This window comes from Perissodus microlepis, chromosome 5 (assembly GCF_051167445.1).
Source record: "Perissodus microlepis isolate ML-2025 ecotype Zambia chromosome 5, ASM5116744v1, whole genome shotgun sequence".
In the NCBI taxonomy this organism is placed as follows: Eukaryota; Metazoa; Chordata; class Actinopteri; order Cichliformes; family Cichlidae; genus Perissodus; species Perissodus microlepis.
The window spans coordinates 16,933,876-16,944,772 of NC_140465.1; the positions used below are offsets into that span (position 1 = coordinate 16,933,876).

The following is a 10,897-nucleotide window of genomic DNA, read 5'->3' on the forward strand; positions in this document are numbered from 1 at the left end:
GCAGCTAACAGCAGCTAACAGCAGCTAACAGGAACACTTTCTGATAAAAAAAAAAGTGTTAAAATAATATCCTTAACAATTCACCTCGGTATCACTGTCATCAGACAGAAATGAGCTTTGCTGACTCATCAATCATGTTAAACTTCTTTCATAAAGTTTTACAGCCGCCTCCAGCGTAAATAGACGTGGACGCTTTTCACTCAGCGTATTGACAGCTGAGGTAAACAGCAGGCTGGCAATATACAGTCACCAGAATTATTTGTAGTACAGCACCTAGTGTAGCTACCATCATGCACTTGAAGTGGGAGGGGCAAGAAAACCAAAATTATTTGACTGCAGTCTACTGACATCCACTGGTGAGATTTTACACACTGTATCTTTAAAGGGGACACAAAATCACGTGCAGTAAAATACAAATGAATGAATAGACGAATATCCAGAAATGTTGTACTGGGCTGTGAAACATAATGACATCTTTAACGTAAAGAAAATGTGAAATGGTATAAATTCAGGTACAACTGGTCAAAACATCCAACATTTTAAGTATGTCAGTCTCTCTGTGCCACCCCATATAGTCACAGTCATGCATGCCAAATTGATTATTTGTATCACAAATCTGTTGTGTTTCATTTCAATAGTATTTTTATGTCTTCCTTAAATGCTGCCAGTTCTCAAAGCAAATTTTAAAGAAATGGCCTTCAGTCTATACACATTTAATTCAGGTTCTCTGCAAGAACACTGTCCCAGATTGCAGTATTTGTGCCACATGCTCATGTGTTAGACAAAGGATAGTTTTTCGTGCAGAGGAGTTAATTATAGTATTTAGCTCTGGTGTTAACTAAAACAAACATCTAGTCTTGCTTGCTATGTGATTCTTCCAACACCGCATGCCGGGATGAAGCACCATGTGGCTTAGTCATATCCAGAGACCAAAATCTAATCATTTGACTGTGAACTACAATGATGGTGATAATATTCTGATTTGCCATTATGCGTCGTGGTACAGTTCGTATCTACATGATAAATCAGGTTGATTTATGCTAAACTACTTCCTCTCGCAGTCCAGAATGATCATTTGCCATGTTACTGTTACGCAACAAATGCTTTACTTTGTTCCCCATCTGTGCAGGGAAGTATTGCACAAGTGTTACTAAGTTCTGAAAAACAATTTCAACCATTTTCTGAAAACCAAGTAATTTTGCACATAACAGAAGTTTTATGTAACATTGTGTCGGGCACAGTGGCACTTGGATTTCTTTCATTTACAGTTGCACCCATGCTGAAGCTGATGGTGATTGACTCATTCAAAATAATTGAAGTAAATCTGTAGCTTTTAGTTGTCTCTGGGTGAACCTGCTGAGCTGGTTTAAGAAGTTGTTTTCTCAGCACTTGTTATTGTGACAGTTGTGTGAACCTGTCCTAAAAATGCTCTAGCTCCATTAAAACAATTGCATGTGCTACATTACATGTTTAATTTTTTGCTTGTGCATTAGTGTAATGCAACGGATTATTCACAATTTCAGTGTTGTCATAAGCAAGAATACTTCTATGTGTTATGTAGTACCATCAGGGAGTAGTCTGATTGGTCACAAATTCTTTCTACAGTATGTCAATGACTTTCAGCACACAGCCTGTTGTAAAAAGTTGTCTTCATGAAAAAGAACCATGAGTTCTGCAACAGACAGTCCCAACATCATGAACTCAGTCTGGTCTCAACAACACAACGGTGGAGGCCCATAAATATACTGTAAACTTATTCATGCAAACTTTTTATCGAATTCTACTGATCATTGAACTCCCAAAGTCAGCAGAAAATGCCACATGTCTGCTTAATCAACCACACTGGCTGCCTGTACCACAACAAATTAACTATGAAATACTCATGATAACATTTAAAGCTCTTCATAGTCTCTGCCCTGCATATTTTACTGATCTCCACCAGTCTTGCACTCCTCCCCCACTCCCTGTTGTCTCTAGGTGCTAGATTATCCTCTTATGCTACAACAAAACGTTCTAACTCTACTGTTCAGGAACTGATTTGTTTTCATATTGTACTTTGCAAAATCAAGATAAACTAAAATAGTAAGAAGAGAACATCTACTTAACCCCAATCAAGATTGTTTTAATTGAGTTAAAAACAGGTTTGTTATTTCAGTAAAGATTATACATCCATAGTTTATGTAATTGAATGCATTTATGCTTAATAGGATCTCCACAAACTAAACCACTTTAAAAGAGTATTCCCTGAACTGGGGCAATGGTGGGTTTTGTGGCATCTGGGAAATGTTTAGAAATTCCCATGTGTTACAGCACACTGTGATGTGGGTGTCTGAGAAACTGGGCAGCTGATAGGCCCTCGAGGCACTGGTGATAAAATGAAGAGCACAGGTGTAATTAATAACACTGATGAAGCGTCTTTTCTGTATATTTTACCTCAGTGAGGAACAACACCGAGACCCTAAAAATGTTAAACCTAAACTGACTGTGACTGCTGTTGGTGTTAGTGCAGTTTTCCTGCTCTGACATGTCAGAATTTTGCATTTAATCCTAATAAGGACCACAACTTTTGGACTTTTTCATACATGGAGCAGCTGGTTGTTTTTCCATGGTGTGCAGTGTAAATTTATGTCTCATTCATGTTTCAGACTATTTACATGACTTAAGATTTCAAAGATCCAAAAGATTGCCCATTGATTTAAAAGCACTGCATATCTATACAGTTGTTTTCCCATAAACTGGCTCATTTAAATGAGTGACCTCATTTAACCAACTCAACCAAGCATGAGGTAAGGTAGAATGCTATGTGTAATAAGGATTCTTATTTTATTTCACCCCCTGCAAAAGACTGGAGGCTCCAAGCAGCTCCTTAAGCAGCATGCTGTTACAGTGTGTGTGTGTGTGAGAGAGAGAGAGAGAGAGAGAGAGAAGGGGAGTGTCAATGAGTGCTTGTCATGAAACATACTTGAAAATGAGGGTGAGAGACTGCAAAAACTCCTCCCACCGAGAGCCAGAGGTGGACAGAGAGACACACAGGAGACCCTGGCTGTCCACAGCCCACTGAATAATGCTCAAGACCCAAGGTTTTTATTGTTTCTAAAATATATCTTATTCACTTTTTCTTTCTGACCCTTGTACTGTTGTAACAAGTGAATTTCGCCAGTGTGGCATTAATAAAGTCTGTATCTATCTGTTTTCACTCCTCACTTCCTTTTTAAAAAAATCCTCTTTACTTCCTTTACCTCTTCCTCATTTAGCTGTTTGTATTAGTTTTGGTGTTAGTTTTAACCTTTTTAATTATTAAAGGCTGAATAGATAGTTAGTTTAGAATAGATAACCCATTAAAGAATTTACTGAATCGAGTTGAATCTCAGTCATAGACATCTCAAAGCCTCATGATTAAGGTTCAGACAACCCATTTGCTAAAGAGTAAAATAAAGGACAGCTTCCCTATACATTTTTAAATGTTTATTAGTGTTGAGTAGCTTGCTCAGCATCCTTTCACATAGTTCCCGTTTTTGTGTTTCAGTCTAGTTTCTATTTTTATTTCAGTTAACCAAAATACTAACTAAAATTCACGGTTCGCTCTTTTACGTGACGTTTTAGTTAACTATAATAATCTTACAGACAACCTGGTTTTGTTTTTAAAAGAAAAGAAAAACAGAGAGAAGAGTCTTTACAACCTTTTGGTCGTATTGTACTGTTGAAGTGACACCTGCTCTCGCGAGATCCCGCTTGCTGCTGAGTCGCTTCTCTCGGAAAGTGTCGTGAGACGTTGATAGTAGAGGACTGCTCGGCTAAGGTAAGTGAGGATACTGGCTCCACCATCAGCACGACAAAAATCCACGTAGTTCCCGGCAGGTGATGAAACTGTAGTGGAGCAGATGTCTGTCCGGTGGGGGATGTATTAAGCTCGTTGTTACCCGGATACTCGGTCCGGGTAACAACGAGTGACGGCTCGCTAGCAGCCGGATGCCCGCTGAGGTGATGAGCGGACGGATGGATGAATGGGGCGGATCAGCACGCTAGCTACCGTCACGTCTAATCGATTCCGCGATTGAAGCAAACTAGACTGATAAATGGAGTTATTGTAGAAGCGATAATTCGGGGGGGGAAGGCGCGACTTTGTGCGATAACTAAGCTTGGGTAAAGACGAGAGATTTTACAGGAGCCCCGTGTAAGGGTTACCTAACGTAGCATTCCGGGCTAACCTGAGTCACTGGCAGCTGAATGAATTCTATCAGACCGGCACATCGCGGCCCTTCGCCCACCTAAGATCACCATTTAATGAAATATGCCGTGTTTGAACCTGCGGTAGCTGGATGAGGAGAGGAGCTGGTGTCAGAAACAGCAGCAGGGTGCCGATCGTGTTCAGCACCATGGACAGGGCTGCAGGAAGTCCTCGTTTACTTATATTTTCTAGTCTTAAATTTCACCTTACTGAGTCTGTTTACTCGCTTTCTGAATAGCTGTCAGCATAGGACTGTTTAATTACTGCACTTACAACATATTAAAAACTAAGCATTGGGCAGCTCTTGTCCACATTAAAAATAAACATACAATCAACAGTGTTTGAGTACCTTTTATAGTTTCATTTGATTTGTTCGTCTTTGGCTTGTGTGACCTTACTTGAATACTTAGGTGGAGTGTGCAGAGCATATTTTGCAGCCTTAGAAAAGAAATCCCACCTGTGTTGAGTATTTTTAGTTATTTTTGCCCCTTGAGTTGTCATTTGACTATTTCTACTTGCTGTGTCCACCCTGAAAGAAATATCCTTCCTCTTGCTGCTTTCCCTGAGGTTATCCCTCCTTTCCCCTTTGTGCTGTACAGATTTTACACCCACCTAGGGCACTTTTTTTAAAAATCATTATTTGTGCCTGATATGACTCTGTGTAAAAGTAATCTAAAGGGAGAATTTTAGTCATTTGTCCCTGCTTATGACCAGATGGCTTTGTTATAGATGTGTTCAAGCCATGCTCTGTAATATAGGACATTTTTCATGTGCTTTAAGGGCTTGGCGCCATTACAGGCTAACATTTGAAGGAGAAAAAAGCATCAGAAAGGGTCTGAACAGATTGTGCTGAAGCCTGGAGTCATGGCATCTCCATCACCCGCTCTGTGATAATGACTGTGGGCGAGTAACACAGCTTTGCACCTGTCTTGCTGCGTGCATGTAGAAGTGAGATTTCTCTGGCTTGATTTTGTCATTTTAGTGTTTGAGAGGTGAGAGGAGGAGTGAGCCAGAGTATTTACTGGATTGTAATTTGACAGACTTGACAGTTTGGCTCGTTAATCATTCTGTCTCATTCCAGCATGTTAATAATTAAGACCAGCATGATTGCTTCTCAATGTCTGTTTCTTTTCAGCCCTCCTAAAAAAAAAAAATCAATCCCCGCTGGACAACTGACACTTTGCAGAAAGGCCTCAAGCACTTAAACTGACGTTTAGGAACATCGTCTGAATCATGGGGAACATTTTTGGGAATTTGCTGAAGAGCCTCATAGGGAAGAAAGAGATGAGGATCTTGATGGTGGGGCTTGATGCTGCTGGAAAAACAACGATCCTCTATAAGCTCAAACTGGGGGAAATAGTCACCACAATCCCAACAATCGGTATGTGGAAGCAGCTTTCTATTCGCATCAGCCAACAGTGGATATGATGTTTTGCTTCACGCACTGTGTGACCTCTTATTTCAGGGTTCAACGTGGAGACAGTGGAATACAAGAACATCAGCTTCACTGTGTGGGACGTGGGTGGGCAGGACAAGATCCGTCCTCTCTGGAGACACTACTTTCAAAACACGCAGGGTGAGCGGAGCTAATCAGAGGGTCACAGCGACGTAAGCGCTTGCATTTCTCTTCTTCTAATGCAAATGGTTTATTTTGTTTCTTACACTTGCCGCTGTAGGTCTAATCTTTGTGGTGGACAGTAATGACAGAGAGCGTGTGAACGAAGCGCGAGAGGAGCTGATGAGGATGCTGGCTGAGGACGAGCTGAGGGATGCCGTGCTCCTCGTGTTTGCTAATAAACAGGCAAGAGACTCTAGTGTTATGTATATTCATACACATAGCAGGCTCATAGCAGAGGGTGAGCCCCCAAATACCAACTTCCTTATCTGTGTAATTTTAAAGCAGTTCTGGAAATTAGGTGGCATTAAATTATAGTGTGAGTTGTAATCATTACCAGGGTAGTAAAAAGGTAGTAAAACAGTCATTGTGACATGAACTAATGGGTAATCACAGATGTTACTAGTCACATTAGTGAGGTCAGTGATATTTAGGTGCAGACTTATAATTAACATCATGTGAACTTTCACATCGAGAAAGGTTTTCACAGGAGTATTAGGGAGCGGTTACTTTCTAAGCTCTAATATTAGAGAGTAGTCTTAAGACTACTCTCTAATGTCTTAAGACTACTCTCTAATGAAGCAGGAATATTATAGAGCAGTTTAGAGATTAGTTACTCTGTAATAATACTATTATTATATGTTATAATACTATTGTTATGCTCTGTTACTACTACAGAAAAGTTACTCTCTAATACTCCTATGAAAGAAGAAGACTTAGAGAATAACTACCCCTAATACTACTCTCTAAAGCTTGCAAAGTAGTAATAATAATACTCCAGTCAAAATAAAACATGCAGAAAATTCATCCACGCAGAGATGGAAAGCGCAATTTTCTCTCCTCACTGACCCGTCTGCTCTTTGACAGGACTTACCAAACGCCATGAACGCTGCAGAGATCACAGACAAGTTGGGCTTGCACTCTCTGCGTCATCGCAACTGGTACATCCAGGCCACCTGCGCCACCAGTGGCGATGGCCTCTACGAGGGCCTCGATTGGCTGGCCAATCAACTCAAGAACAAGAAGTAAGAAGAAAACTGAAAGAAAGCATCCAGCGACCACACCCATACCTACTTTTTATTTCTTTTTAGGGATGAGGGTGCGGGTTGAGCACCGAGGTTTTTGATTGATAAAAGATTCTGGGTCTTGGGTGGGGGCGGCGGGGTGTCAGATTTAGATTTTTGGTCTGGTCCTTCTGGTTTTCTGTGGTTATAAAAAAACACATTCTCATGTTCGTATCTAACCACTCACTCACAGACACACACACAGAGACACACATATGCACACTAACAATAAGCAATCACAGCAGGCACTTGCTTTTCCTCCGTCCACCTCTCGTCCCCCAATCGTCTTTAGGTATATAATGTACTGTATGTTAGTCACTAGGTGCTGTGTCGAGTCACATGGGACTCCAGCAATGAGTCCAATCTGACTTTGTTGATGTATGTTTTCCCGTTGTCAGTGGTCCATGAAAGGAACTGTTCCACGTCCTGTTTTTTTTCTTTTTTTGTTGTTTTTTTTATGTCTTTTCCTACAGAGTTCCAGAGCCATGTTTGAGAACAGTCACATCTGGCAGATTCATGTCACAATGATTAATATGATTGCTTTGCTTTTCCTTTTGACTTGCGAGCGTGTACTTGAACTCCGCAGCCTAGACAGTATTATCCCAAGCAGCTCTCTGACGTCTTTTGATATCTGTGCCATGTTTCTACTCCCCGTGTGGCAACCCGAAGCGTCGAAGCCGCCCTTTTTAAATATTTTAAAACGCACAACACTCTTTCTCAGTTGCCTCACCTGCATGCATCCTGCCACCACTGTTGGGTACTTCTCCATCCAGAGAACCGCATAGATGTTATTTGTATGTTTTCTCCCCTCATCGTGTTCTCGCGCCGTTTACAGTAGGATGCGCAAAACTATCCGAAATCACCACTTTTAGTGCAGTTGGTGGCAACATTTGCTCAGAACAACAACAACAAAAAAAAGCCAACAAAAAAAGCGACTAGTCAGCTTTATGGTCTTTTTAGATGTGAAAACAGCATATAGCACATTAACTCAGCACAGATGGCCTGTGCTGCTTGTCTATACGAGTACTCGAACTGCGTCAGGTTGCTCTTGCTTGTGTGGATTTTTTTTTTTTTTTTAATTTTTAAATTTTTTGTGTCTAATTTGCATACCGGGGGGGTGGGGATGGGGACGGGGACGATGCTGTAACTGATAACTCCGTATTACTGAATGTGAATATTGTTGATGAATCTATAAGTGGCTGTAATGATGTTTATCTGACATGCCATAATTTCAGTGATGTATCTGCATAAGTCATGCAAAACGAAGCAGGGTAACCGGATTGGTATATCGATGTTGTAGTTTGCAGAAATTCACAAACCACCTACTTTCCGAACAGCAGACGGGATTGCGGCGTCGCCACTGATACCAGCAGAATCCGCAGACTCCTGTCAATGAAACGATTCCTTTGTGCCACACATGGGTACTGCTGCCACTCATATACCAGTCACAGTGCAACACGCTGTGCATCCGCCCTACCAACTTATCAGCACATATCCAGCATCTGTTGTAACCATGAGTTAGATCCTTTGGTTTTCGTGGCCTTATATCCCGATTGATTTCCTCTCACAGGGTTTGGTTTCATATTTACCAGTAAAGAATGATTTATTCCTTAATGCCCTCTAACGGCAGGTTTCGCACCACAGCTCACTATGGTAAGGCAAAGATTTCGTCGTATAATGTGTTCTTTTGATTTTTGCCCGTATACTTGATTCATATTTGGTGGTAGATTTCTTCAGTTCTCTTTGGGGTTTAAAGAAACTTTGATGTAGACTGTGTCTGTGAAACAATCAGTGCAGAGAAAAAAATGATTCTGATGATTCATTCTGTACCGTTATAGTTACACAAGTAGATTTAAAAAAAAATGTTGAAGACCATGTTTCAATGCTGAATGCATGGAGACATCTGTATGTGATGTAAGAAACCAAAATCCTGCTGTATTATGAATAAACCCATTTTCTGAATGATCTGTCTCATCAGCTGGGAGCGGGAACTCATAGGCTTCATTGCCACATACTTACATCTTCTTCTTCCTCTTTTGGCTGCTTACACAGCACCATTTCACCCTGGCATTTTCCTTTGTCACACCAACTCTTCTCCACATCCATGAATCTTAGCTGTCTTTGTTTTTCTTCCCTGGCAGCTTCATAGTCAACATGCTTTGTCCAGTACATCCACAATCCCCGTCTCTGACTTTGTTTCCAAGCTGCTCAACCTGACCTGTCCCTCTGATGTTCCAATCCTGTCCATTATGGTCACTCCTAGTAAAAATCTTATCATCTTCAACTCAGCTTTCAGTCCTTTTCTCAGTATCACCGTCTGTAAACCGTACATGGCAGCAGGTATCACTACCACCTTGTAAACTACTTCCTCTCTTGCTGCTATTCTTCTGTCACAAATCACCCCTGACAGTCGTCTCCAGCCTACTCCACCCTGCCTGCACTCTCTTCTCATTCTGCACTCACCTGTCTTGTGCACTGTCCATTATCTTGGATTGCTGACCACAGGTATTTCAACTCCTCCACTTCATTACACTTCACTGTTACACCTGCCTCTATGTCCACGTGACAAATGTCTTGCTGTGACAGGCTCCAACCAGGAGAGGACACTGTTCCACAATGATATCTGTTCGGTCAAAGAGGTCCCAAATCATTAATCAAATTCGTTACAATTTTAAAGGTTTATTTGTCCTCTGAGACACCCCTGCTGAACAACATGCAGTAGCTGACATGATTTTAATTGTTCATCTCAGGCAACTCAGCAAGATCGGTTCAATCTTATCCAAAAGAAATAGAGATGGTCATAAGTGCGTTCATTTCCTCTAAATCAGACTATTGCTACTCTTTAAACACATGCTTGAGCCAGCAAGAGCTACTTAGATTAACGCTTGTCAAGTGTGCTGCAGCTGGACTCCTCAGAAATAGATATATGTACATAACTCATACATCACAAAACATATGGAATAATTCCTAAATCTGCAGTGAAAGGAGAAATATACTGTCATGTGAAAAAGGAAGTACAAAAACAAAGTGCACCTAATGAGTCCACCGTTTGTAGGGCTACCTTCAGCAGCCATAAGTTGAAGTAACTGTTTTCTGTTATCAGGGTCTCGTTTTGTCGTAGAGGAATTTCAGCCTTCTTCTTTTTTTTTTTATTTAAATTTTCAGTCCATTGAGGTTTGCAGGCATTCATTTATGCACCGCTCCCTTCTTTTCAGGCATTCTGTTGTAGATTTATTACTGTCCTTCCAATCATTGTCCTGTTGTGTGATTTACATGTTAGACAGCCTCACTGGACTCTAAAATACTTTGATACACATGGGAGTTCATGGAGTTCATGGTGGACTCAATGACTGCAAAGTGTCCAGGTCCTGTGGCTGCAAAACAAGCCCAAATCATCACCTCTCCACCACTGTGCTTGACTCTTGGTATGAGGTGTTTGTGCTGATCCTGTGGTTTTTGCCAAACTGAGTTTGAGACGTGGCTCTTGGGTTCCTTGCACCCTCGTACCTTTCTGAACTTTTAACTATGCATATTCCTGAATAGATCTTTAAGGTCAGCTGATCAAGGAAGCAGAGTAAAGCACAGGAGGAGACCATTTAAATGTGACTGCGTTTTGACACTTTTCTTTTTGTTGTATTTCTTGTTCTTCTATTTTTCTGTATTTTCCTGCTCTAGTTTATTCCGTATAGGTTTACAGCACTTTGGTCAACCTATGTTGGTTTTAAATGTGCTTATAAATAAACTGACTCAACTTGACTTGTCTGAACATTGCACAGTCTGACCTTGGGTTGAATTTGCTGCCAAACCTCCTGCTTTTACAAGATGTGATCACACTGGCCAATAATCAAGAGTGTCTGATCGCTCCTATTTCTGACAGAAGAGTCCGGGGAAGCCTTTCTTTTTCACATGACACATGAGGGAGTAAAGAGATTTACACATTTAACAGACTAGGTTTCATTGAATTTGACAGTTTAGCAAAAGGAAGATAAA

At 40.9% G+C, this 10,897-nt stretch overlaps 1 protein-coding gene across 2 annotated transcripts; it reads left to right on the top strand.

Annotated features, from left to right (window-relative positions):
* The first annotated feature begins 3,685 nt into the window (after positions 1 to 3,685).
* arf3b (ADP-ribosylation factor 3b) lies at positions 3,686 to 8,869 on the top strand. 2 transcript variants are annotated; one of them, XM_084928341.1, is made up of 5 exons: positions 3,686 to 3,799; positions 5,364 to 5,609; positions 5,694 to 5,804; positions 5,905 to 6,029; positions 6,711 to 8,869. In XM_084928341.1, the coding sequence occupies exons 2-5, from the start codon at positions 5,462 to 5,464 to the stop codon at positions 6,870 to 6,872; spliced, it is 546 nt and encodes a 181-aa protein (XP_084784467.1). In that variant the 5' UTR covers positions 3,686 to 3,799; positions 5,364 to 5,461; the 3' UTR covers positions 6,873 to 8,869. The 2 variants fall into 2 exon arrangements, with proteins under 2 accessions (XP_084784467.1, XP_084784468.1); XM_084928342.1 differs by lacking the exon at positions 3,686 to 3,799 and adding an exon at positions 3,811 to 3,858.
* Positions 8,870 to 10,897: the final 2,028 nt, after the last annotated feature.